General features: G+C 43.1%; 2 protein-coding genes across 9 annotated transcripts in view; one reads left to right on the top strand and one right to left on the bottom strand.

Annotated features, from left to right (window-relative positions):
- Positions 1–250: 250 nt before the first annotated feature.
- On the bottom strand, positions 251–23947 carry RWDD2B (RWD domain containing 2B). 3 transcript variants are annotated; one of them, XM_032175032.2, is made up of 7 exons: positions 23662–23947; positions 19023–19156; positions 9978–10204; positions 9823–9890; positions 9344–9706; positions 8074–8231; positions 251–784 (listed from the first exon to the last, which is right to left on the bottom strand). In XM_032175032.2, the coding sequence occupies exons 2-7, from the start codon at positions 19087–19089 to the stop codon at positions 354–356; spliced, it is 1314 nt and encodes a 437-aa protein (XP_032030923.1). In that variant the 5' UTR covers positions 19090–19156; positions 23662–23947; the 3' UTR covers positions 251–353. The 3 variants fall into 3 exon arrangements, with proteins under 3 accessions (XP_032030923.1, XP_058283201.1, XP_058283202.1); XM_058427218.1 differs by having other exon boundaries at positions 23714–23947; XM_058427219.1 differs by lacking the exon at positions 23662–23947 and adding an exon at positions 19603–19621.
- Positions 23948–23994: 47 nt separating this feature from the next.
- USP16 (ubiquitin specific peptidase 16) overlaps positions 23995–27955 on the top strand; it is a 30462-nt gene continuing 26501 nt past the window's right edge. For 2 of the 6 annotated variants that reach the window (XM_032175030.2, XM_032175027.2), the window contains exons 1-2: positions 24006–24127; positions 27522–27623. In XM_032175030.2, the coding sequence (XP_032030921.1) occupies positions 27563–27623 (61 nt within the window). In that variant the 5' untranslated portion in view covers positions 24006–24127; positions 27522–27562. Of the gene's footprint in view, positions 24128–25058; positions 25122–25923; positions 26065–27521; positions 27624–27955 lie in introns of all 6 variants that reach the window. The other 4 variants (XM_058427216.1, XM_058427215.1, XM_058427214.1 and 1 more) reach the window with 3 other exon arrangements.

Raw genomic sequence — 27955 nt, 5'->3', positions numbered from 1 at the left:
GGTGAAAACCCGTCTCTACTAAAAATACAAAAAATTAGCCGGACGTGGTAGCAGGTGCCTATAGTCCCAGCTACTTGGGAGGCTGAGGTAGGAGAATGGCGTGAACCCAGGAGGCAGAGCTTGCAGTGAGCCAAGATCGCGCCACTGCACTCTAGCCTGGGCAACAGAGCGAGACTCCGTCTCAAAAAAAACCAAACAAACAAAGAAAAAAACTCAGCATTAATTAATCTTTATTAAACTTGGTGGTACTTTACCTTCAACTGTTATTAAGATGTATTTTTTGGGGGGGGACACAAATACTTTTTAATGGGTTTAAAGTTTTTCTTTTTCTTTTTTTTTAATCTACTGGAGAATCATGCAATGCTGCGAGCGTTGGACACAATCCAGGGCCACAAGTCTGCATACTCCTTTGCTACTGGTCCTATAATGGCAGAACCTTTCATTTTGCCTTTATTATTCACTATGACCCCTGCATTATCTTCAAAATAAAGAAACACACCATCTTTTCTCCAGTATGACTTTGGTTGTCGAATGACCACTGCTGGATGTACCATTTTTCTGAGCTCTGGTTTGCCCTTCTTGACTGTGGCCATCACCATGTCACCCACACCAGCAGCAGAAAGTCTGTTCAGCTGTCCCTTGATCCCCTTCATGGAAATGATATACAGGTTTTTGGCTCCTGTGTTGTCAGCACAGTTGATCACAGCTCCTACTGGAAGACCCAGGGAAATCTGGAATTTCACACCAGAGGACCTACCATGTCCTCGCTTTGATATCTTGAACACTGGAAAGAAGGAAAAAAGTATTTTTAAATTTTTTTAAGCAAACTTCTTATTTAAATAGCAGCAACACTACATAGGTAATATATGCCAGGAGAGCATTTGTCAACTGAGATCTCTAGAGAGTCAATTGAGAAAATAAGATATAATGGTTTACTAACATTACAAAATAAATGTACAATAAGAATAATTTAAAAAAAAAAAAAGAATAATTTCAGTATATACCAGCTGTAACTCATCACAATTCAACATGAGATTTGGATGGGGACAAACGTCCAAACTATATCAGAGGGATTTAAAAGAAAAGAAAACAACCATAATAGTACTACAAGAATATATAGGTGAATTTCCAGTTCAAAATAGTATTTGCTAGCAGCCCCTCTCGAACTCACAGACAGAAAAAAAAATTGATGAAAACATTGAAGAAGACAAAAACAACACAACTAAAATTAAAACTGATGAAAAACAGATTTCCGGAATCTAGAAGGAAACTGTAATACTAAGTCTGGACCCAGGAAGTCAAGAAGGCAGAAGGAGATACAGATACATGTATATATATTTCCCTACTACATAAAACTCTGTCCTTTCCATGGTGGCTCACACCTGTAATCCCAGCACTTTGGGAGGCCGAGGCAGGCGGATCACGAGGTCAGGAGATCGAGACCATCCTGGCTAACACGGTGAAACCCCGTCTCTACTAAAAATACAAAAAATTAGCTGGGCGTGGTGGTGGACGCCTGTAGTCCCAGCTACTTGGGAGGCTGAGGCAGGAGAATGGCGTGAACCCGGGAGGCGGAGCTTGCAGTGAGCCGAGACTGTGCCACTGCACTCCAGGCTGGGAGACAGAGTGAGACTCCATCTCAAAAAACAAACAAACAAACAAAAAACTGTGTCCTTTCTTGCTGGTCTAACCCCTACTCCTATGTGCCCTACAAAGCCCTTTCTTCCCACATATTCTTTGGAATTGCAGCTTCCGTGATTAGCCAATAGTCACCCTCAACACGTGTTCACAGTTTGGCTAATGACAGTGCTTCCACAGCAGCCTCTCATGAGTGCTGTTTATTGTCTAAAATCCTACCTACCTCAGGGGTCTGCAGATAAGAATAGGATCCTCTTTGCTTCCACTTTCCTTAAAACAATAAATCATTCTTTTCGGGCTGCTGTCAACAGAATACACCTTCTGACATCTGTCTTCTTACCAGCCTCCTGGTCACTCCCTTTTAGTCTCTAAAGACTTAGCACTTGGCTCTCCACCCTCATTCCAAACATCATCCTGGATGGTCTTTTTAAAGTCCTAATTAGGTTCATGTGGCATATCTGTCCACTGCTTGGCCTCTCAGTTATATAAAATCTTCATCTCTCATATCCTTTTCCTCCATTCCACTTCATCTACCACACCACAGTCACATCCTGATATTAATACTTAAATTTTCCCAATTTCACCCCACTCTCAGGTCACAATCTCTCTTGCCAGATTCCTTGTTTAACTGTTTCCACCTAGACATTCTTCAAGGAAATCTTAACCTTGCATTGGCCCTTATATTTTCTCCCTAACTCTAAGGACTGTTTTCTCTTTACTCCCTTCATTGTTCACTTTAGAGTTCATGATCTTTTGTGTCAATCACTCTCTTGCCAATACTACAAAGTCTCTCGTACATCTGCTCCTTCAGCCTATTCATCTGGAGAAACCAAACACTACACAAAGCCAATTATTTGTTTTCAGCTTTTTTTTTCCATAGAAAAATTGAACACTACCTGAAAACAAACAGTTTAGTCAACAGAAGCTTTAGACCACTAAGAATTAATTATCCCATGCTTTAGTTGTGTCTTCATTACAGCCCAACAAATGTACCATACTTCTGTAATGTTCTAGGACTCCCAGCAATCAATTATTTGAACACTTCTTCGAAACTCTGACCATTCTACCTTCCTCCTTGACTTCAACAGATGAGTTTTCCTCCAATTTCACAGGACAAGATAATCAGATTATAATCCTTATCTTTCCAATAGCAGACATATAAATTGGGCTGATGATTATTATACACTGTTTAACTAAATGGTTGTTAAAATAGTAAAAATTCTCTGATACCCTCTGAAATGTTCTTTCATTGCCTTTGCCGTTTCCCTAGGACGTTTCTGACCTCCCCCTGATTCCTGGCTAAAGTGTTAATTGCTGATTTACCAGGCTTCTAAAACCCCGTTCCAGCCCTAGACATGTGGCTATTCCAATGGATGGTGATCAGGTCATATTGGTTGTTAATTATGTTGAATATCATCCCTTCCCATGAAACTTCCTTCCATCTTCAACTATAGTCGCTCCATAATTCTGTTAAAAAAATAAGTGTTAAAGATGGGGGAAGAAAATGAATGCACGAGGCTAGTCATTGCTGCACCTTTTCTTTTCTTTTCTTTTTTGAGGAGTCTCGCTCTGTCACCCAGGTTAGAGTGCAGTGGCGTGATCTCGGCTCACTGCAACCTCTGCCTTCCGGGTTCAAGTGATTCTCCTGCCTCAGCCTCCTGAGGAGCTGGGATTACAGGCGCCCGCCACCACACCTGGCCAATTTTTTGTATTTTTAGTAGAGACAGGGTTTCACCATGTTGGCCAGGCTGGTCTCGAACTTCTGACCTCAGGTGATCCACCCACGGCCTCCCAAAGTGGTGGGATTACAGGCGTGAGCCACCGTACCTGGCCTAATTTGATTTTTTTTAAAAAGAAAACTCCGCATATACACACATGCAAAAATAAGATACTAGAAAATAAAATGTAAAACCAAAATTTAATATTGTCTTTTTGGACACGGGATTGTGAGTGACTTTAAAATCCAGTTATTTCTACTCTTCCTATAATGATACATATTATGTGTAATCATATATATAATACATATATGTAATACGTTATATATAACATATAAATAATATATATAATTTGTTGGTGGGAGGAACAAGGGAAAGCAGGTTTACAAAATCTGAAAAGCCAAATGCCCCAGTGGGGAAAAAACCCTCGATTTCGGTAATTCCCTGGTTAAAATCGAGGAACACCCTGGACTTCGAAGGCACCACCCAGGTCCCAGGGTGCACCATTCTCTAATTCCCCAGTTGCAGCAACATCTGCGAAGTCCCGAGAATGGGGATCGATGCCTATTTTTCCAAAAGATAATAAGCGTCAACAACAACAAAAAATAAACAAAAAGTCCAACTCCGCCCCAAAGCAGCATGTGGCTGGCCTGCGAGATGCCCACTCGGGAGGCGAGTCCGCAGCTTAGGACTCAAGCCCGGGTCGAAAGCTACTGCCGAGACCTGAAACGCAGCGCTCGCAGCTGCAACGACCCGACCCTCCCGTAATTCCCCGTGCTCACAGCATCCCGGCAACCCACGAGCTAGTGCTTCCGGGTCACACCGACCCAGGAAGGCGCACGCGCGAAGCATGGCGAGCTTCACTCCGCGCTCTTAGGCTGCGTGTGGGGCCTGCGAGTGCTCGGGAGCTGCCGGGGTTACAAGAGAAAGCCCAGCTGCCAATGACAGCCCCAGAGCGCCTGGGAGCCTTGCGATACCCGGGTGTCTGTAGGCAGCCAGGAGACACTTCCACGCTGATCTGGAATCTTCCCTCGCCCAGCCCTGTCCCTCGCAGGGATGGCAAAGGACATTACGACCTACATTCCTTCCCCGATCTGATGGCTTCAGATTGGCAGATTGTGTTTAAGTGGAAGGCTCGTGGTGCCCCTTTGCTGAATTTTTACGGACTCAGTTTTCTCAAATAGTTCTAATAATCGCTGGGGTGGTGGGGCGGCAACGTAATTTCTGCGTCTGCCCTTAAATACCTTTTTTTTTTGAGACGGAGTCTCGCTCTGTTGCCCAGGCTGGAGTGCAGTGGCTGCAAGCTCCGCCTCCCGGGTTCACGCCATTCTCCTGCCTCAGCCTCTCCGAGTAGCTGGGACTACAGGCGCCCGCCACCACGCCCGGCTAATTTTTTTGTATTTTTAGTAGAGACGGGGTTTCACCGTGGTCTCGATCTCCTGACCTCGTGATCCGTCCGCCTCGGCCTCCCAAAGTGCTGGGATTACAAGCGTGAGCCACCGCGCCCGGCCCTTAAATACCTTTAAACCTTGGCCGCATTGCGGCTTTTATGGAATTTCACCAATAGTCTGTTATTTTTTAGTTTCCCTGATACGCATCTTTCTTAACAATAATAATAAAATAAATAGCACTTTGGGAGGCCAAGGCGGGCGGATTACCTGAGGTCGGGAGTTCAAGACCAGCCTAGCTAACATGGTGAAACCTACGTCTCTACTAAAAATACAAAAAATTAGCCGGGTGCAGTGGCGCGCGCCTGTAATCCCAGCTACTCGGGAGGCTAAGAATTGCTTGAACCTGGGAGACAGAGGTTGCGGTGAGCCGAGATCACGCCACCGCACTCGCACTCCAGCCTGGGCTACGGAGCGAGACTTCGTCTTAAAAAAAAAAAAAAAAAGGCATGTGGCCAATATTCCCTGCCTATACTTGTTTTCTTTAGAAAATATAACTTTTAAACATAATTTGACTTGAAACGGTTTTTCAGGATTTATCATTTTTTAATAGGTGATTCCAGTTCAAACTATTTATTACATTAATGTTGACAAATTGTCATTGCTGAACAAATTTTTTATGTGCAATCATACGGAACATTTTATATTTAAGGATGTTTATATATCAAGTATATAATCATTGGTAGAAACTGGGCGGGGCGCGGTGGCTCATGCCTGTAATTCCAGCACTTTGAGAGGCTGAGGCAGGTGGATCATCTGAGGTCAAGAGTTCAAGATCAGCCTGGCCAACATAGTGAATCCCCGTCTCTACTAAAAATACAAAAAACAGCGAGCGTGGTAGCACGCATCTGTAATCTCAGCTACTCGGGAGAATGAGGTGGGAGAATCGCTTGAACCCCAGGCGGCGGAGGTTGCAGTACGCCAAGATTGTGCTACTGCACTCCAGCCTGGGTGACAGATCCAGATTCTGTCTCCAGAAAAAAAAAAAGAAACCTAAGAAAGCTATATTGCTTATACTCTAGCATTTCTAACATTTAACTACATTTATCCATTCTCAAAGGAACTTGGTCATCACAAGATTGGAAAATCTGTACTTGCCTGGCTTAGTATGACTTAATCATAAACGTCTAAATTTGACAGATGTCCCAGGAAAGAAAACTTATAAAACTACTCTGTCGCATTCTATGTGTTTATGTGACATTTGAGATCTGCATATTATACACAGCAATCTGGTTTTTAACATAATGTACAGAGACTGAAAAAGTTCTAGCAGTTTAGCTGCCACTTTAGCTGCTTAAAGTAATATATGCATCATCTGCCCCCTTTGGTGGTAGGGATGTCAGATTCCATTCTCTGTAGGGTATTTCATAAAAATCTGTTAGTCGCTGAAGGAATCAGAAACTAGACACACAACTGGTCCATCTGGCTGTCTGGTGGCAGCAGAGGAACTGGGATTTCCAAGGCAACTGACAGGGCGATAGGACAGGGCAGCAGGGAGGAAATCTGGGGAGGTACATAAGATTTAGGTCCAATACAAGCACTGTGCTTTAAATACCACTCTGATTCTCATTTGTTTAACCACCTTTATATTTAAGATCTATCCACATTGCCTTCTTCCATTTTATTCCTTCAGATTTCTACATTGTATTACATAATATATGCTATCTTTTACTTACTGATTCATTTCGTGATGAGCATAGTTTTCCTACAACTTTTTACTAACTTAATGCATTGTCTCTCACCCCAACTCCATTCCTCAACCAAGTCTGACTGGTCAAGAAATAACCAACACCTGATATCAACCTGCATGCTAGCAAATTAGTAAATAATAAATGCTTTTGGAACTGATTTATGGAGGTCCTCAAAAACTGGGTGGTGTGTTGATTTAATGTTAGGTCAATTTGGCAAAAATAAATGTACAGAAAGCCATTTCCAGAACAAAAAATGTCAGGATACAATTTGCCAAACAAATTTTCTAAATTACTAATTTGATGAATTTTTGAGGCTTGTTAAAAAAGTTTAAGCCCTACTCATGCCTCAGCCTTGTCTGAGGCAAGCCCAGGAGCAGGGGCAGAGCATGAGTATACAAAAAGAGACGAACGGCAAACTCCACTTCAGAAAAACTTCACCTATTTGTGTATCAAAAGGCTGGGGTAAATGCAAAACTAAAGCTCTGAAAAACTCCATTTGACAAACTAGCTTTCAACTGCTAGTAAAAAGCCTAGAAATTGGCCAGGCGCAGTGGCTCATGCCTGTAAGGCCAGCACATTTGGAAGCCGAGGTGGGAGGATCACCTGAGGTCAGGAGTTCAAGACCAGCCTGGCCAACATGGTGAAACCCTGTCTCTACTAAAAACACAAAACTTAGCCAGGCATGGTGGCAGGCGCCTGTAATCTCAGCTACTTGGGAGGCTGAGGCAGGAGAATTGCTTGAACTTGGGAGGCGGAGGTTGCAGTGAGCGGAGATCGTACCATTGCACTCTAGCCTGGGCGACAGAGCAAGACTCTGTCTATTAAAAAAAAAAAAAAAGCCTAGAAATTAAACAAAACTGGTTTTATTTCATAAGACATTTAGAGATAGGCAATGGCTGGTGTTGGGTCAGCAGCTCAACAATGTGGCAACTGGCATCTTTGTGGTTCTCTTGGCCCTTCTTTCTGTCATGGTTCAAATAACTCCTTCAGCTCCAGTCATCACTTTGGTGTTTATGGCAGTAAGAGGGGGAGCAGGTGGCCTAGCTGCATATGTATCTTTAATCAGGAAGTAAAAGTTTTCCCAGAATTCCCAAGGCCAAAGCTGTGTCCTGAGGCCACTGAGAGTTGTTAGTTGCAACACAGGCTGAAAGGGGAGCAATTAGCTTTTCTGGGTTCTTTAGTGAAGGCAGGTAAGGGAGAAGGGGGTTGGAAATGGCTGGCAAATTGGAGCACCAACATTCCTTTGTGGATAATTTCTTTTTCAAAATGGGCAGCTGATATGTGAAGAAATATCTAATAACAATTTTAAGGTTGTAATTTGAAACTCAGTTCTGCTTTCAGTCATGACATTTTTAACAGATGCATTTCAGCTATACTATTTTTTCTTGTCCCCCACTCCCCAACATTCTAGAATGGAACTAAAATAAAATTACTTAATCTTTCAAGAAAAAGTGGGAAAAAAATCAAAAGGCTAACAGTGGCAAGATAGTTTCAACTACTCTTGCTGTCGTCCTTCTACACCAAAGAACATCTGGAAAACATCCCCACATCCTTTGGTATTTAAGAACTGATAGAGCTGACCAAAGTCCATGTGGTTTCCCCTGGCTCCATTAACACTGAACACTTTTTCTTCAAAAATGGGAAATTTCCTTTGTCTTTCCATTTCATCATTTGTACCATCAAAAGGAATGTCTTCTCGATGGCGAATTAAAATTCTCTTCCAGTTTAATTTTCTGAGTCTGAAAAGAAATTTCCAAAGTAAACATTTTCAAAATCTATATTCTAGAGCATTTAAAACAGACGTTGTAAAACAGATTTATCAATGCCTTTTTCTAGAAGTAGTCTACTTTTTAACATTTTTATAACTTTTATTTATTGATTTAGTAGAGGCAGGTCTTGCTATGTTGCTCATGCTGGTTTCAAACTCCTGGCTGCAAGTGATACTCCTGCCTCAGCCTCCCAAAGTGCTGGGATTACAGGTGTGAGTCATCACACCCTGTCCAAGAAGTCTACTTTTATCTCACAGGGATTTATTTTAATCAAATATGATTCTGGTCATAATCCCATCCCTAAACTCATTTGTTGCCCTTACTATGGCCTTGTATCAGTAGTTTAGAAATGTAGGAATTACTGAATCCCAAACTACTAATGGACCTTCTCAGAAATTCATTTAGTATATCAGTAGAGAAATGAGAAGACTAGTGGCAATTCTAATGCTTCTAGAAAGTGCCTTACTTCATAGGGTATACAGTTTGCAGCATCACTAAAATGAGGTAAGGATCAGATCCATGGAAGTGGATGGGGTCATAGTGTCTTGGGCAGGGGCTCAGTTCATTCAGTGTATATTTACAGAATGTCTCCTACATGCACTTGTCAGGTGAGGGGGAAAATGCTGACTACATGTGATTTCTGCCATATCCATCAACTTGAGATTGAATCCCCATAAAGACACAATCCCCAGGACATACTTATCTCCACATCTCTAATCGTCATGTGTTGCTTAACGATGGGGATACATTCTGACAAATGTATCTTTAGGCTATTTTGTTGTTGTACCACCACGATAGAGTGTACTTACACAAACCTAGATGGTACTTTTTTTGCATTTATATTTTTTCATATAGAAAACCAAATGTCCGAGCACCATTACTGAATATCACTCTGATATTCAATAGTGGGAAGATCAAGTGCCATATATCAGGTTTCTATATGTGCTCCATTATAATCTTATGGCACCACTGTTTTATGTGTGGTCCACTGTTGCCCAAAACGTCACTAGGCAGCACATGACTGTATCTTGTTTAGTATTAACATTATTGACATGACTTCACATACACATGTAAAAGCAAACCTTGACCAGAATTCTTCACAGGCACTTTGTGGGCCTTCCACACAAACAACACCAGGTTTTCCAGGCATGCTAAACCCAGACAGGGAAAGCTCCTTTGCCCACTCTAGAATATTTTTTCTTTTGCATTTGTTATAGATATGATGGCTGTAGATCCAGAGTCTCGTGAAGATGAGGTCAGCTGACTGGACTGTGCTTCCTGTGGTGGGTGAAGATGGAGTGTCTCTGCTGACATAGCCAGAGGCGTGCTCTCTAACCCACTCTGTGGCATTCAGTACACAAACATCTCCATGACAATGTTTTTGCAGGAATGCAGTCAGATCTGTGTTCAGCTGAGTCTGCTGGGATCTACTCAATAATACTGATCTAATAGAAAAGACACAAGAAAAATATTGTCTTGGAACAGAAAACAAATTCGAGAATTGCTTTTATTCTCAGATTAATTTTGACCTCTAAAGTTGGCCAGAGCTTCTGTAACGTACCTGACAGTAATTTCAGGCAGAACTGCCGGGTATTTAAAGGGAAGAATACAGGCCAGAGAAAACATCCCCTGATTAAAGAGAAGAAGAAAAAGTGCACTAACCAATGTTTTAAGTCTCAACATGTTTCAATCCCTCTAAAAGCAAAGCTGAATTACCAGTGCTTCCTCAGATACATCCACGTTCATGTTGATAGTAAAGTAGACTTTTGAAGATCGCCCCTCCATTGTCTTCTTTTCAATACAATCTTTCAGTTCTGCTACAGCCAGCTGGTCATTCACTATGAGCTCATTCTCACCAGGGAACATACTGGCTAGCAGGTCTAACTCAGCAAGCTGGGCCTCTGCCTGCTCTATCTCAATCATTTTTGGACATGTGTAAGTTTCTAAGGAGGTAAAGATAAGAGAGACAATTTACATATGCAATCTTAGAAGAAATGAATACATCAACAAGGGTACTTACTAAAATTATATTCGATTTATTCATAAATTATACAATTTAATTAGTCTCTTCCCCATTACTCTACTTTCAGATATAATATGCTAAGTCCTATGCTAAGACCAGCCTGGGCAACATACTGAGACCATCTATAAAAAAACAAACACAAAAAAACTCTTTATAGTAAGTAGACACCACATTCTTCTGTGTCTAGATAGTTGAGTGGACATTTTGAGCTACCATAATGGGCAATTTCATCAAACTAAACCAATTATGTAGTCAAAAAGCTGTATCAATAATGTAGCCAGAAGAGAGGATACGACTGGTTACACTGGAAACCTAGAATGAACAAAATAAGTCAGAGTTTGGTTCTGTGGATGGTCAATTTCTTCTTTGTAAGTAAATATTAATGTTTATTAGTTTTTTTTGAAACTAATGCAGTGGCATGATCCCCGCTCACTGCAACCTCAACCTCCCACGCCCAAGCAATCCTCCCGCCTCAGACTTCTGAATAGCTAGGACCACAGGTATGCACTGCCACGCCCAGCTTCATTTTTTATTTGTAGAAACAAGGTCTTGCTATGTTGTCCAGACTGATCTTGACCTACTGGGCTCAAGCAATCCTTCCGCCTTGGCCTCCCAAAGTGCTAGCATTACAGGTATGAGCCACTGTGCGTGGCATTTGTTAGCTTTTTTTTTTTGAGATGGAGTCTCACTCTGTCACCCAGGCTGGAGTGCAGTGGCGCAATCTCGGCTCACTGCAAGCTCCACCTCCGCATGTTCACGCCATTCTCCTGCCTCAGCCTCCCGAGTGGCTGGGACTACATGCGCCCACCACCACACCTGGCTATCTTTTTGGATTTTTAGTTGAGATGGAGTTTCACCGTGTTAGCCAGGATGGTCTCAATCTCCTGACCTCATGATCCGCCTGCCTCGGCCTCCCAAAGTGCTGGGATTACAGGCATGAGCCACTGTGCCTGGCCTATTTATTAGTTTTTAAGAAGCAGAGGAACATAAAGAGAAAATAAATGTTAATTGTCCTGTAGCTTAAGTCACCCCTGTTAACATTAACGCATTTTGAGCATTTTACATATATATATGTGAAAAATGCTGGTATAATGTATAAATATGTACAATGTGAGATATATACAGTATACATATTTAAAACGTATCCAAAGGGGGTAATATACACTTTTTCCTACTTCCTATCTCCCTTCCCACCAAATATATTTTGTAGATCTATTCACTGTCAACACATAGTGATCCACGTCATTCTTTGTAACTGTTGGCTGTTATGCTGAATCATGTAGATATGCCATAACTTATTTAATTCCTTATCTATTGATGGACACTTGGGTTGTTTCCACATTTTTACTAATATGAACAATCCTATAATGCAAGTTCTTTTTATATATATAGTATGGTAAACTGAATACTGTGTATTCAATAATAAACTTACAGAGGTGGATTGTTGTATCAACATGTACATTTTTAATTTTGATAAGATATTGCCAAGTTGCTTTCCAGAAAGTTGCCATACAGAACAGAAGGTTACAATTGTATTCAGTCCCTTGCTTCTTTTCTTTAAAAGAAAATTCTTAATACTTAGTTCCTTTTGGCCTAGCATGGTGGCTCACACCTGTAATCCCAGCACTTTGGGAGGCCGAGGAGGGTGGATAGCTTGAGTCCAGGAGTTCGAGACCAGCCTGGGCAACATAACGAAACCCTGTCTCTACTAAAAAATACAACAAAATTACCCGGGTGTGTTGGTGAGTGCCTGAAGTCCCAGCTACTTGAGAGGCTCAGGTGGGAGGACTACCTGAGCCCAGGAGGTGGAGGTTGTAGTGAGCCAAGATCATGCCACTGCACTCCAGCCTGGGTGACAGAGCAAGACTCTGTCTCAAACAAACAAACAAACAAACAAACAACCTAAACCATAGTTCCTTTTATCAATCTCTTCTTTTACAGGTTTCAAGCTTTATTTTATTTTTTGTTTTTTTTGAGATGGAGTCTTGCTTTGTGCCTAGGATAGAGTGCAGTGGTGTGATCTCAGCTCACTGCAACCTCCACCTCCCAGACTCAGACAATTCTCCTGCCTCAGCCTCCCAAGTAGCTGAGATTACAGGCACCCACCACCACCCCCAGCTAATTTTTATATTTTTATTTTATTATTCGTTTACTTATTTATTTTGGGATGTAGTTTTTGCTCTTGTTGCCTAGGCTGGAGTGCAGTGTTGCGATCTTGGCTCACTGCAACCTCTGTCCCCCGGGTCCAACCAATTCTCTTGTCTCAGCCTCCCAAGGGGCGAGATTACAGGCACATGCCACCATGCCTGGCCAATTTTTTTGTGTTTTTGTATCACCTCAGGTGATCTGCCTGCCTCAGCCTCCCAAACTGCTGGGATTACATGCGTAAGCCACTGTGCCCGGCCTAAAATATCTTGATTAGAAAGGATTTCTCTGCTGCAAGATTATTTTAAAATTCTTCTATTTTTTACAAAAATTAGCTGGGTGAGGTTGTGGGCACCTGTAATCCCAGCTACTTGGGACGCTGAGACAGAATCACTGGAACCTGGGAGTCAGAGGTTGCAGTGAGTTGAGATCGTGCCATTGCACTCCAGCCTGGGCAAAAAGAGTGAAACTCCGTCTCAAAAAAAAAAAAAAAAAAATCTATTTTCTACTTGGAATACATTTTCAATTTCTGCATTTAAATATTTGATCCATCTGGGATATACTTTAGTTTAAAAGGTGACAGAAGTTTCCAGCTTATCTTTTTTTCCAGTTAGCTAGCCATTTTACCAGTACATCTTATAATATATTTGAAATGTTTCTTTCAACATATGTTAAGGGCCTATATGTATTTGAGTCTTTTTCTATGTTCTCCATTTTGTTATATTGATCTGTCTATAACATCATGTCCTAATACTCTTTTTTTTTTTTTTTTTTTTTGAGACAGAGTCTCACTCTGTTACCCAGGCTGGAGTGCAGTGGTGCGATTATAGTTCGTTGCAGCCTCGAACTACTAGGCTCAAGCAATCCTCCTGCCTCAGCCTCCTAAGTATCTGGGACTACAGTCATGCTACCACCATACCCAGCTAACTAATACTCAACTCTTGAAGTCACCATGATGGGTTAGTAAAGTGCTCCTACTCTGTCTCTTCGTAGCCATCGCTCTTCTTTTCTAGAATTCTTTTTTGGTATTTCCTGGCTCTTCTCACATATAAACATTAGAATAATTTTGTTAAGTTTTGAAAACAAGAAAAAATGGTAATTGCATTGAAATTAAAGATTAATACAGAAAAAGACGATATGTTTATAATGTAGAATTTTCCCTTCAGTAAAGTTTTAACAGCTTTAATGAGGTATAATTTATATACCATACCATACTACTGTCAAGCAAGATCTTTAAACTGTTAGCATCCCATAAGGTTTGGTTGAGGACATCTTTATCTTCTCTATTGTCTCACGGTACCAAGTATTATTGAATATTAAATGTCCACAGTTCTCAAATTCTTATGATGTTCCAAATTCTTGAGCCCCATATTTGTAAATTTAACTATATCTATATATTTCTATTGGATGTTATATTAGTTCATTTTCTGTTACTATAACAGACTACCTGAGACTGGGTAGTTTACAATGAAGAGAAATTTATTTGGCTTATTGTTCTGGAAGCTGGGAAATCCAAGAGCATGGTGCCTGCATTTTGCAAGGGCATTCTTACTGAGTCATCCCATGGCGCAAGGCAGAGGGCAAGAGATAATGAGAGCAAGAGCGAGAGAGATGAAGGGGCCAAATGCATGCTTTTATCAGGAACCCACTCCCACAATAACTAACCCACTCCTGCAGTAACACCATTAATCCATTAGTGAGGGCTCTGTTCTTTGGGAACTTTTTCAACCCTGCCTTCTTTCTCTTCTCCTTCTGAAATGCTAATGACAGGAATGTTACATTTTTTGTTATATCCCTGCATATCACTTAATCACCTCTGAAAGGTCCCACCTCTCAACTCTATTGCTTTGGGATAAAGCTTCTAACACATGAACTTTGGGGCACACATTAAACCACAGCAGAGAGCATCTCAGTCTTAACAGTCCTAAAATAGGTCTAAATGGCCGGGCGCAGTGGCTCATGCCTGTAATCCCAGCACTTTGGGAGGCCAAGGCAGGCAGATCACGAGGTCAGGAGATCAAGACCATCCTGGCTAACATGGTGAAACCCCATCTCTACTAAAAAATACAAAAAATTAGCCGGGCGTGGTGGCGGGCGCCTGTAGTCCCAGCTACTCAGGAGGCCGAGGCAGGAGAATGGCGTGAACCCAGAAGGCGGAGCTTGCAGTGAGCTGAGATAGTGCCACTGCACTCCAGCCTGGGCGACAGAGCGAGACTCCTTCTAAAAAAAAAAATAAATAAATAAAATAAAGTAAAATAAAATAGGTCTAAATTATATTTCTTTAATCATAATTCTTTTATTATTTCTTTTCTGTTTAGAGAACCTATTTTAACCATTCTTTTAGGATAGGTCTGCTGGTGACAAATCTTCTAGATTTCCTTCATCTTAAAATGCCTTGATTTCCCCTTCATTTCTGCAGAATATTTTCACTGGATACAGTATTGTGGCTTAACAGGTTTTTACTTTCAACACTTGAAAAATGCTGTGCCTCTTCATCTAGCCTCTCTAGTTACTGATGAGAAATCATTCTCATTTGAATTGTTTTCCTTTATAGATAAGGTTCATTTTTGTCACTAATTTTAAGAATTTTTCATTGTCTTTGGTTTTCAGAAGTTTGATTATTATGTGTATTTTTTTTTTTTTTTTTTTTTGAGATAGGAGTCTCTCTAGCTTTGTCACCCAGGCTGGAGTGCAATGGCACAATCTTGGCTTATCGCAACCTCCCACCTCCCGGGTTCAAGCAATTCTCCTGCCTCAGCCTCCTGAGTAGCTGGGATTACAGGCACATGCCACTATGCCCAGCTAATTTTTGTATTTTTAGTAGAGATGGGGTTTCACCATGGTGGGCAGGCTAATCTCGAACTCCTGACCTTTTGATCCACCTGTGTTGGCCTCCCAAAGTGCTGGGATTACAGGCGTGAGCCGCCACACCTAGCCTTTTTTTTTTTGAGATGGAGTTTTGCTCTTGTTGCCCAGGCTGGAGTACAATGGCACAATCGTGGCTCACCGCAACCTCCGCCTCCTGGGTTCAAGTGATTCTCCTGCCTCAGCCTCCCGAATAGCTGGGATTACAGGCATTTGCCACCACGCCCAGCTAATTTTTTGTATTTTTAGTAGAGAAAGGGTTTTATCATGTTGGCCAGGCTGGTCTCAAACTCCTGACCTCAGGTGATCTACCTACCCTGGCCTTCCAAAGTGCTGGGATTATAGGTGTGGGCCACCATGCCCGGCCCCAAATGGTTTAGGTATTTATCCTAGACAAAAGCAATCCTAATTAAGTGATAGATTATATGGGCACAATTCTTATTTGTGACTTCTCAGAGTCTTAAACTGTGAATTTCCAAGAGGGGTGTTCAGTATTCTGTCTGACTCCAGAACGTGTTTTTCCAGGCCAGATGACATTAACCCTTTTCTCCACAGAACAGAGCAGGATTCCTTGCTTTGCCATGTAGTCACCTGAATTTAAGTAGTTTAAATATAAGCATTTAAAGCATCATAAAAGATGGTGGGTAGCCTTGATAATATTTATATATATTAACATATATTTATTAATATGTCTATTCATGTTTAATTTGAAGTTTTCCTTTTCTAATAACTGTTGGAACTGCAAATATTCCTCCCTCCTTTAATCACAATGTTTTCTTTTTTTTTTTTTTCCAGATTTTTTATTTATTTATTTTTTTGAGACGGAGTTTCGCTCGTTGCCCAGGCTGGAGTGAAATGGTGTGATCTTGGCTCACTGCAACCTCCACCTCCCAGGTTCAAGCGATTCTCCTGCCTCAGCCTCCCAAGTAGCTAGGATTACAGGCATGCGCCACCATACCCAGCTAATTTTTTGTATTTAGTAGAGATGGAGTTTCACCATGTTAGTTGGGCTAGTCTCAAACTCCCGACCTCAGGTGATTCACCCGCCTTGGCCTCCCAAAGTGCTGGGATTACAGGCATGAGCCACTGCGCTCGGCCTTCTTTTTTTTTTTTTTAACAAAATCCTCACACATACTTAAAATCCCTGGGTTTACTGGAATTCCAAATACGTATTTGCTAGTCTGTTTTGGAGTTGAGAAACATAAAAAACAACTCCTTGAGTGGTTATTAGAGGAAGTGGTTTACTTTGTTTTTTGTTGGAGTGGCTCTGTTACCAGTGTTTTGATTCTATTACCAGATTGCCAAGGTGCAACTCCTGGCTCTGCCACTTACCAACTGCATGACCTTAGGCAAGTGGCTTAATTTATCTGTGCTTTAGTCTCCCCAACTCCATAACTGGGATGAGAGGGTTGCTGTGATGATTAGATGACAATTTGTGGAAAGTACCTGGCAACAGAGTAAATTTTATATGCGTGCTTGCTACTATTAATTAAAAAAACCTTTTTTTTGAGACAGGGTCTAGCTCTGTCACCCAGGCCAGAGTGCAGAGTCGGCTCACTACAACCTCTGCTTTCTGGGTTTTTCAGTAGAGACAGGGTTTCACCACATTGGCCAGGCTGGTCTCAAACTCCTGCCCTCGTGATCCACCCACCCTGGGCTCCCAAAGTGCTGGGATTACAGGCATGAGCCACCGTCTCCGGCCCCTTATTACTATTATTATTATTGGTCATCATTTCAACAAATGTTTCTCAAGCACTTACGTTCAAGCATTGGCACTAAGATAACAATGAACGAAAGTAATAAAATAACTCTACCGGTGGGAGGACACCATGACATCAAAAACAAATTTATATGCCCAGCCCAGGTGCGGTGTCACGCCTGTAATCCCAGCACTTTGGGAGGACGAGGTGGGCGGATCACCTGAGATCAGGAGTTTGAGACCAGCCTGGCCAACGTGATGAAACCCCGCCTCTACTAAAAATACAAAAATTAGCCAGGTGTGGTCGCCCACGCCTATAGTCCCAGCTACTAGGGAGGCTGAGGCAGGAGAATCGCTTGAACTGGGGAGGTGGAGGTTGCAGTGAGCTAAGATCATACCTCTGCACTCCAGCCAGGGCAACAGAGCAAGACTGTCTTAAAAAAAGAATTTTTATACCCAGTGAATAACTGCTATGAAGAAACCTGAAAAAGAAAACAAGGATAAGGGAAACAAATGAGGCAGCAGGGGGTGAGACTGCACACAGGGTTGTCAGGAAAGGCCTTTCTCCCAAGGTGACTGTAGGGAAGAGACTTTAAGAAACTGAAAAAGGAGGCCATGTGTTTTTCTTGGCCAAGAGTGTTCGAGGGAAAGCGAACGGCATGTTCAAAGGCCCTGAGGCAGGAGGATGCTAGAGCAGCTAGCCAGGGTACAGTGAGCTGGGGACAGGGGGAATAGAAGAGTTTAGTAAGGAAATGTGGGGCAGTTTATGTTGGGACTAGTAAAGCATGGCCGGAATTTTGAATTTTATCAAGTCTGACATGTAAGAGCTACAAGAGAGGTTTGACTTATGAAGATCCCCACACTTGCTGCTATGGAGAAAAGTGAAAGGAAAAGTGGGGTGACCAGATAGACACCGCAATAACTAGGGAGAGAGGATGGTGGCTTTGATAGGATTATAGTGGTCAAGTTGGTGAGCTTCAGGTTCTGGATACATGCAGAGAACAAAGGCAACAGGATTTACAGATAAATTACATGAGACACGGAAGAAGGACTCCAAGGCTTTCAGCTACTGAAAAGTATGGATGCGCCATTTATTTAGACGGTGATGGTCATGGAGAGCTGAAGCTTGGTTTTAGACACAAGTAATGAAGTGCCTACTAAGACACCTGTTAAATAGGGATGTCTAGCAGGCAGTTAGATACACAATTTTGAAGTCTACGAGAGACTCAGCTAGATATATAATCTTGGGAGTCAACACTTATTTGGAACTATATATTTGTTTAAAGTCTCCCAGGGAGTGAGTAAAGTTGGGAGAGGGTCCTATTGAATTGGAGGTATTGAAGATGAAATGGAATTAGCAAAGAAGAACGGGACGGAGGGACTCTTGAATGGACAACTACGGGAGTGGTGTCACAGGTCATTTATCTGCCAAATTATTTTCGCTTAAGAGATTTCAGTCCTTCCAAAAAACCCTCAAGATAATTTTATGACTCAAGATTTCAGCGAATGCTGTAAGATAATAGACTACGGCCGGGCGCAGTGGCTCACGCCTGTAATCCCAGCACTTTGGGAGGCAGAGTAAGGGGGACTGCTTGAGCCCAGGAGTTCAACATCAGCCTGGGTAACATGGGGAGACCTCGCCTTTACTATTTTTTTAAAAAATAAAATATATTTAAGAGAACGTAGACTGAAACTTGAGATTTCTGAGTGGAATAATATCTTTTCCTTGTGGATTTGTTTTGAAAAACAGAGCAAGGTACCCCGCGACCCCAGCCACGACGCTCTCAGGAAGAAAGCCCAGCACGCAGCTTCCCTCGCACCCTGATTGCCCCCGGGGCGAGGTCCCCGGCTCGAGCGCGGCTGCAGAAGCCGGGAAGCAAAGCCAAGGTCCGAGCTGACCGATGGGCGCATGCAGTGAGGGGAACCGGGGCCGCCATGCCGGGCACGTTCCCAGTGGGTTGCACTGGGCGCTGCAGCGTGGGAAACCCCCGTGGCGCTCACCACTGGCGCTAGCTGAGGCGAGACTCACCTTGAGCGGTGGCCCCCTCACTGCTGTAACCCGGGTTCCATGGCTGCACCGACAGCTCAATTTTCATCGGAAGGGAGCCTCAAAAATTCTGGCATACTGCGACCCAAAACTGACAAACCGCCTCAGCTGGCGACCTACCGAAAAAACAAAAAAAACAAAAAAAAAAAAAACAAAAAAAAAAAAAAAAAAAAAAAAGGAATGCGGCGCATGCGCGCCCAAGGCCGCGGACCGGAAGCTGGAGCTCGCCTGTCCGGAGCCGGGTCCGCCGGTGTTTGTAATTGCGCTTGGGACGACGCAAGGAATGCGTTGTCCCTGCTAGGTACTTTTCAGTCGCAGAGTTTTCTTCTTCTTCTTCTTCTTCTTTTTGAGACAGAGTCTCGCTCTGTCCCTCAAGCTGGAGTGCAGTAGCGTGCTCTCGGCTCACCGCAGCCTCCGCCTCCTGGGTTCGAGCGATTCTCTTGCCTCAGCCTCCCCAGTAGCTGGGATTACAGGCGCCCACCACCATGCCCAGATAATTTTTGTATTTCTTAGTAGAAACGGGGTTTCACTATGTTGGCCAGGCTGGTCTCGAACTCCTGACCTCAGGTGATCCGCCGGCCTCGGCCTCCTAAAGTGCTGGGATTACAGGCCTGAGCCACCGCGCCTGGCCGGAGTTTTTCTACTTAATAGCTCTCCATGCCAACCCCGTTGCCATTTCCCAGCGGCCGCCTCTATAATGGGCACTTTTCAGGGACAAAGAATTTGTCCGTTAATGCTCCTCAAACTCGAACGTGCCTAGGAATAGTTCAGGGATCCTGTTGAAATGCAGATCAAGATTCCGTAGGTAGGGGTGGGGTTTCAAATTCTACATTTTTTTTTTTTTTTTTTTTTTGAGACGGAGCCTCGCTCTGTCACCCAGGCTGGAGTGCAGTGGCGCAATCTCGGCTCACTGCAAGCTCCGCCTCCCGGGTTCACGCCATTCTCCTGCCTCAGCCTCTCCGAGTGGCTGGGACTACAGGCGCCCGCCACCGCGCCCGGCTAATTTTTTGTATTTTTTAGTAGAGACGGGGTTTCACCGTGGTCTCGATTTCCTGACCTCGTGATCCACCCGCCTCGGCCTCCCAAAGTGCTGGGATTACAAGCGTGAGCCACCGCGCCCGGCCCAAATTCTACATTTCTAATACCTTCCCACACGATGGTGATCTTCCTTGTCCCTGAATCATGGAGGAGGGCGATTAGGGAGATGTGAGCCTGGATGCATGGTGGCCTTGGCTATCTTAGGGGTTCTTGCCCATTAACCAAGCTGGGAGGAACCGTGTGAATGCATATTTATCCCTGTTGATAATGAGGGTAGTTTGAAGGAGATGCTGACAGGATAATAATTGGAAATGTTTCTCTTCCCAATCCAACTATATGCAATACACTTTATAATATTCATTTTAGAAATGTCATAGATAAGATTTGTAAACATTGACATTTAGCAATGCTAAATATCACTACTAGCTCTCCCACTTTTTTTTTAAACAAAAATATGACAGTATGTATTGTAGGTCTTCATAAACTACATCTTCTGCATGGTGTTTCATGAGCGTTTTTCAATGTCATAATTTATTTTTTCCTCCAGCATTTATTATGAAAAAATTCAAGTGTAAAGCAAAGTCGAGAGAATTTTACAGTGGAGCAGATCTCAAGAGAAGGGGAAGGATGGATTTCCCCTCTATTTAGCAGTGTCTGAAGACATTTTGGGTTGTCACAACTGGAAGGATGCTATTGGCATGGGGTAGGCAGAGCACAGGGATGCTCCTCAACTTCCTACAACGAACAGCAACGAATTTGCTGGTCCAAAATGTTGATAGTGTTGAGGCTGAAAAACACTGACCTGGAGAGTATAGAATTTTATTCTACCAGCTTTGTCACATACCTCATCAATCCATCTGTTTTCATACATTTAAAAGTAAACTACAGACAGTATGCTTCTAAGTACCTCTAATGCACATCATTGGAGTTCAAATTAAGGATTTTTTAAGGTAAAAATGAAATGCACACCTTAAATACGCGTCAGTTTTTAAATGCACACGCCTGTGGAACTCAAGCCATATTAACGTATAGAACGTTACCATCACCCTAGAAAGTTCTTTCATGCCCTTTCTTAGTTCCCACCCCGTTCTCCCCAAAGTTAACCAACTGTTCTGATTTTTTCCCCCACCGTACTTATTTTTCTTGTTCTATAACTTCATATGGTTGGAGTCATGCAATAGATATTTGTGTGTAAGGGTTCTTTCACTCAGGGTAATATTTTCATCTGATATCATGTGTATCAGTTTCTTTTGATTGCTCAGTAGTATTCCATCATATGAATATACCAGTTTCATTCTTGTTTTGATAGAAACCTGTCTTCAGTTTTTTGGCTATTATAAATAAAGCTGCTGTGAACGTTCTTATACAGCATTTTATTACTCATGACTTTCTTTTCAATAAATATTTATCGAGCACTTACTATATTCCAGGCACTTCCAGGTACCAATTATAGCCATGAACAAGACAAAGATGTCGCATCTCTCAAAGAGCTTCTATTTGCCCGTTTCTGTGTATGTATGAAGAGGGCTAAACATAAAGGTAAAAATAAAAGGAAATTATGGGCCGGGCACGGTGGCTCATGCCTGTAATCCCAGCACTTTAGGAGGCCGAGGCGGGCAGATCACCTGAGGTTCAAGACCAGCCTGACCAACATGAAGAAACCCCGTCTCTACTAAAAATACAAAAATTAGCTGGACATGGTGATGCATGCCTTTAATCCTAGCTACTGGGGAGGCTGAGGCAGGAGAATTGCTTGAACCCGGGAGGCGGAGGTTGCGGTGAGCCAAGATCACGCCATTGCACTCCAGCCTGGGCAACAAGAGCAAAACTGCGTCTCAAAAAAAAAAAAAAAAGAAAGAAAATTATGGCTGAGTATGATAGCCCATGCCTATAATCCCAGCACTTTGGGAGACCAAGGAGGATCACTTGAGCCCAGGGTTTGAGACCAGCTTGGGCAACAGAAAGAGACCCCTATCTCTACAAAAAAAAAACACAAAAATTAGCCAGGTGTGGGGGCGTGTGCCTGTAGGCCTGTAGTCCCAGCTACTCAGGAGGCTGAGGTAGGAGAATTGCTTGAGCCTGGGAGGTTGAGGCTGCAGTGAGCTGTAACTGCACCACTGCACTCCAGCCTGGGCAACACAGTGAGACTCTGTCTCAAAAAAAAAAGAAAATTACCAGATAGTGGATAATTGCTGGGCAGAGAAGTAAAGTAAGGTGATGTAAGTGATCAGATGACTGTTACTTAGATTGCCCTGTAACTGGAAGGAAGTGACTTTTAAGGCATGTATAGAGGCTGGATGCGGTGACTCACACCTGGAATCCTAGTGCTTTGGGAGGCTGAGGCTGCAGTATCGCTTGAGGTCAGGAGTTTGAGACCAGCCTGGGCAGCAAGCTTTTGTAGAGACATGGTGACTTAAAAAAAAAAAAAAAAAAAGTTAGCTGATGAGGTGGCACACAGTTGCAGTACCAGCTACGGGAGGCTGAGGCATGAGGATCACTTGAGCACAGGAATTCAAGGTTACAGTGAACTATGACTGCACTTCAGCCTGGGCTACAAAGCCAGACCCTGTCTCTAAAATAAGTAAATTAAAAATGTGTGAACAGAATGACAATAAGATAAAAACCCCGGAAGATCGGGGGAAGAGGCTTTCAGACAGGAAGCACGTGGTACAATGACCCTAAGGCTCTGTTTTAAAATGGGTGGAGGCAAAAAGCCTGCATTTCTGGAGCTTGGAGAAGAAAGCTTTGAAAAGTTATCTCATCCCACTCCTGTTCTTTCTTGCATGAGAGCTGGAGCCTACGCCCTACCACACATCCGTGGATATGCCCAGGATTTGACTTGGGCCTTCGAACTTTGCACAGTAGACGCTACTAACTTTTTGAGATAATACATTCGTGGGGGCTCAGTCCTGCCTCATCTAAATCACCTGAGACCAAACAACGACCAGCCCAATATCTCTTGGACTTTAATGTCATAATGTTGTCAGAATACAGAGAAAGATGAAACTAAGCCGGGTCCGGTGGCTTACGTCTGTAATCCAGCATTTTGGGAGGCCGAGGCAGGTGGATCACTTGAGGCCAGGAGTTCAAGACCAGCCTGGCCAATATGCTGAAATCGTGCCTCTACCAAAAAATACGAAAGTTAGCCGGGGCCAGGGCTCGCACTTACAAATTTTCAAAGAATGAACAGTAAGTATTTGAAAATCCCCTCCTCCCCCGCAATTTATCTGACACCGTCTTTGGGTTTTGCTTTAAAAATTCACTCTCGCGGCCGGGCGCGGTGGCTCACGCATGTAGTCCCAGCACTTTGCGAGGCCGAGGCGGGCGGATCAAAAGGTCAGGAGTTCGAGACCAGCCTGGCCAATTGGTGAAACCCCGTCTCCACCAAAAATACAAAAATTAGCCGGGCGTGGTGGCGTGCGCCTGTAGTCCCAGCTACTCAGGAGGCTGAGGCAGAAGACTGAACTCCAGCCTGGGCGACAGAGGGATATTCCGTCTCAAAAAAAAAAAAAAAAAAAATTCACTCGCTGCGTTTTTTATTCTGACATGGTGCAGGAAGGTAAATTCAAGACAACTTACGTACTCAGTTTTAGAAGTCGACAGGATAGAATTAGGGAAACAAATTTAAGCGTTACCCCCTTAGCCTCCAAATGTCATGTCTTCCAGAAAGGTAACAACCATCTAAGAAACTCCAAGGCTCAGACCACCACCGGATGCCCACACTTCAGAAGCATTTATATAACTTCATGGTTATGTCAGAGTCCAGAAAACCCATTGACAACCAAACCCCTAAGCCCGAACATCCGTCGCAAGCCGCACGCAGGCGCAGATTTACTAGCGTCAGACCCGATGGTCCCGGGAGGTGGGGGTGGGGTGGTGGTGGTGGCCTAGCCACTTCCCATAATGCCGCATTCCGGAAATTGTTGCTTTCCAGGGGTCACTCTGGCTTCGACTCCGTCGCTCTCAATTCGTCACCAGGAGGAAGACGGAGCTGGCTGCCCAGCCCAAAGGCCCATGAGGGGATGCAGTTATGGGCTCTGTCGCCGTGGGTGAGTTCTGGTCCTACTGCCTGGCAGTCGTCGCTCGCCTGGCTTCCTGCGCTGGGAGAGCCCCTGTTTTCCGCCCCAACTTCGTTCTCTTCTTGAAGGCCCCTCTCCTTAAGCGCGTAACCCGGCTACTTTCCGGTACTACGATCTCATTGGCTGCATGTCCTGTCAGTTCCAGAAGCTGGCCAATGAGATGCCGCTGCCGACGGCCTGCTCGACCCCGTGGACCCCGAGGTTCCCCCGTGGGATCGGAGCAGTTAGAAGGGGAGGAGAGGGAAGGTGTGGCAGGCGCCGAGCAAGTGGGTGGGTGGCGCGTGGCAGGGACTACCCTATGGGTTGGGGCTGGATTTGCAGCCGTGTTCATACGGCTGGTAGGAAAAGCAGGATCTGTCACTTATCCGATTACCTAGGAGAGGATTGATATAAGCAAAACTTGAAAGCCACGTTAAGACCTGCTGACAAAGTTTTCCACACGCTTACATTTTTAATGGAACGGAGTAGGCAGGGGAAGACTGGGAGGGCAGAGAGAGAAGAGACTTGGAATAATATGAGAACTGGCAAGACTATCTTTGATTTAGATTTTATATGGAGTCCTGCGAAGAGTCATTTCACTAAGACGTTAATGCTCATCCGATGACAGTACTTGGGAAGTGCATTAAGTTTATTGATGTTTTATAGCTGATGGAAGTCACAATATTCTCTCCTCATGACTCATTAGTTGCCTTTATAGTTGTCAGAACTTTACTGAGGCTCTTTCCGCAGCACTGGAGTGACCCCTCTATGTCCTCTGCCTGCAGTAATTAACAATTCGTCTTTCAAGTTTTCCTATGGAGTCTAAGCTGCTGCAATCCTCAAACCAAATTTACTAGTGCTGTCTGTCTTTGCTACTACAGACTTCTGACTTCTTATTTTTCACCCTTTTCTTTTTCACCAGAACTTGTTTGCTTCATCCTTATGTACCTACCTTTGCACCTTGTAATCATCCTTTATGCCTCAGGTACTATTCTGTTTTTCTATTTCAATGCAAGACGTATTTCTTCAGGACCTGCTATGTACTAACATTATGCTAGATATTATAGGCAATTCCAAAGCGATACTTGAAATCGTTTATTTTTCTAAGAGCTTTAGATTCTGCTTAGAGAAATAACATAAAGCCAGATTAAAGATTTAAGAAATTCACTAGAATATGGGATAAGGGGACAAGATGACTAGAGCATACCATAAATACTGGGGAAGTTCAGTGGAGAGGTTAATTTAGAATAGAATGATTGTCTAAGGCTTCCTTGAAATGGAAAGCTTGCAAGATTGGTAAGATTTAGATAGAACATTACAGCTAGAAATCAAAGACATCAAGGCGGGGAGGGTACAAAGTGTTTTGGAGTGGAGTACAAGAGACGGACTTGGCCAGGTGCAGTGGCTCACGCCTGTAATCTCAGCACTTTGGGAGGCTGAGGCAGGTGGATCACGAGGTCAGGAGTTCAGACCAGCCTGGCCAAGATGGTGAAACCCCGTCTCTACTAAAAATACAAAAATTAGCCGGGCGTGGTGGTGGGCGTCTGTAATCCCAGCTATTCGGGAGGCTGAGGCAGGAGAAGCACTTGAACCCTGGGTGGCAGAGGTTGCAGTGAGCCGAGATCATGCCACTGCACTCCAGCCTGGGCGACAGAGCAAGACTCCGTCTCAAAAAAAAAAAAAAAAAAAAAAAACAAAAAAAAACAGACGGACTTGATTGGCAGGTAAAAAGTGGTGGTCTTGAAACCCAAACATCTGCGTTTTACCTTTTTTTTTTTTTTCTGTAGAGATAGAGTGTCGCTTTGTTGCCCAGGCTAGTCTTGAACTTCTGGCCTCAAGCCATCCTCCCACCTCGATCTCCCAAAGTGCTGGGATTACAGGCGTGAGCCACCGCAGCCAGACAACATCTGCCTTTTAGCTCATCGTTTGTGAGATCTTTCACCATTTTTTTTACCTGACTTTTCTCCTTGAGTGAAATGCCTCTATTTAAAGTGTTCCTATGAAAATCCGATGTGATAATGTTTGTGAAAGGGCTTTGAAGATCAAAAGCACTGTATAGTTATAACTTTAGTGGGTTTTTTTGTTGTTGTTGAGGCGTAATAGAGTCAGGATTAGCCGAGCATTGGGGCCGAATTTATAAAGGCCTATGAGTGCAAAGTTTAGGGAGTGTGGTCCGGGAAACTTAAATGCTTTCAGTCAAGAGAGTGATATGATAAAAATGGCATAACTGGGAGATGAATCTAGTACTGAGCTCCCACACTGATTAGAGTGAGTTGGATTGGAGGCAAGAACTTGGGTGCTATTTTTTGTATTTATTTCTAAAATCTATAATTCTATATAATTAGGTAGACCTGTATGTACTTTTAGCACCTTTCATGTTTTCTAAGTTTGAATTGTTGACTAAAAAGGTGAAGATTTGATGTGCAGCTAGATTTGTCATAGCCTTCCAAAGTGGTTTTGGCAATAATATAGTAATGTAAATAGTTGAGAATGCAGTTGTAATCAATTTCCATTTAGCTGATACGCATAGGAAATCCTGGTGTGGAAAATGCACAACAGGGTATCACTTTTTGTATTTGGCTTTGAAGCCATTTTGGAAATTTTCTAACTCCCTTCAGGAGGTTGTTAGAATTATTTTTAATTTTTATTAGAGAAATTGTCAATTTAATTTGCATAGACTGCAGAGCTAAGAAAGGTAGCTTAGAAGGGAAGAAAATCAGTTTTCTGATTAAAGTGCCACCATTATTTCACATGTATTTAGTGAGGAGTCAGCTTCCTAACAGTATCAAGTTCTGAGACTGTTCAAGATCTGTGTAAGATGACCAAGGTTTTCTCCTGACCTTTACATATATTGAAAACCGCCGGGCGCGGTGGCTCACGCTTGTAATCCCAGCACTTTGGGAGGCCGAGGCGGGTGGATCACGAGGTCAGGAGATCGAGACCATGGTGAAACCCCGTCTCTACTAAAAATACAAAAAAATTAGCCGGGCGTGGTGAAGGGCGCCTGTAGTCCCAGCTACTCGGAGAGGCTGAGGCAGGAGAATGGCGTGAACCTGGGAGGCGGAGCTTGCAGTGAGCCGAGATTGCGCCACTGCACTCTAGCCTGGGCGACAGAGCGAGACTCTGTCTCAAAAAAAAAAAAACATATATTGAAAACCTCTTAAGCTTGCTAAGAATCACTTTCCTATGCTATGAAAAACGGGAGATAACTATTCTATCTACTTGAGTTCCTGCTGAAAATTAGATGATTATATGTGATTGGTCTTTGTAAATTACAGTGTGATAGACATGCATAATATATGTGGCTTAGTTATATTACTGTTTCGTAGAGAAATATAAGACATACTTTTTTTTTTGGTCAAGCTAACTTTATCTTGTTTTCTAGATTGTTATTTTGTGTCAGTAAGTAATCCATAAAGTGCCAACATGGGAAAGAAACGGACAAAGGGAAAAACTGTTCCAATCGATGATTCCTCTGAAACTTTAGGTATATTTCATTAATTGAATCTTTAATGTTTGTATCTCTAAATGAATATGTTTTAAAATATGAAAATGGTATAGAACTGCATATTATTGTTATATTATCTGCATTTTAATATAATATTTGTATCTATATGTCATTTAATAGTCTTCTACTTTTTTTTTTTTGAGAGTCTCGCTCTGTCGCCCAGGCTGGAGTGCAGTGGTGCAATCTCAGCTCACTGCAACCTCCGCCTCCCAGGTTCAAACGGTTCTCTCGTGCCTCAGCCTCTGAGTAGCTGGGATTACAGACACATCCCACCACACCCAGCTAATTTTTTTTTTTTTTTTTTTTTTTTT

Source organism: Hylobates moloch, unplaced genomic scaffold, assembly GCF_009828535.3.
Source record: "Hylobates moloch isolate HMO894 unplaced genomic scaffold, HMol_V3 SCAFFOLD_14, whole genome shotgun sequence".
Lineage (NCBI taxonomy): Eukaryota > Metazoa > Chordata > Mammalia > Primates > Hylobatidae > Hylobates > Hylobates moloch.
The sequence above is the reverse complement of the archived record's forward strand: the minus strand, read 5'-3'. Positions and strand labels throughout refer to the sequence as shown.

Bases quoted from the DNA above. Each gene is read 5' to 3' on its own strand.
- RWDD2B (XM_032175032.2), bottom strand. From the start codon at position 19,089: ATGAAAATTGAGCTGTCGGTGCAGCCATGGAACCCGGGTTACAGCAGT. The intron at 10,205-19,022 runs GTGAGTCTCGCC...TTACCTCCTTAG, and splicing joins TGAGGGGGCCACCGCTCAAG to AAACTTACACATGTCCAAAA. The intron at 8,232-9,343 runs GTTTGCTTTTAC...ATTTCTTTTCAG, and splicing joins TGTGAAGAATTCTGGTCAAG to ACTCAGAAAATTAAACTGGA.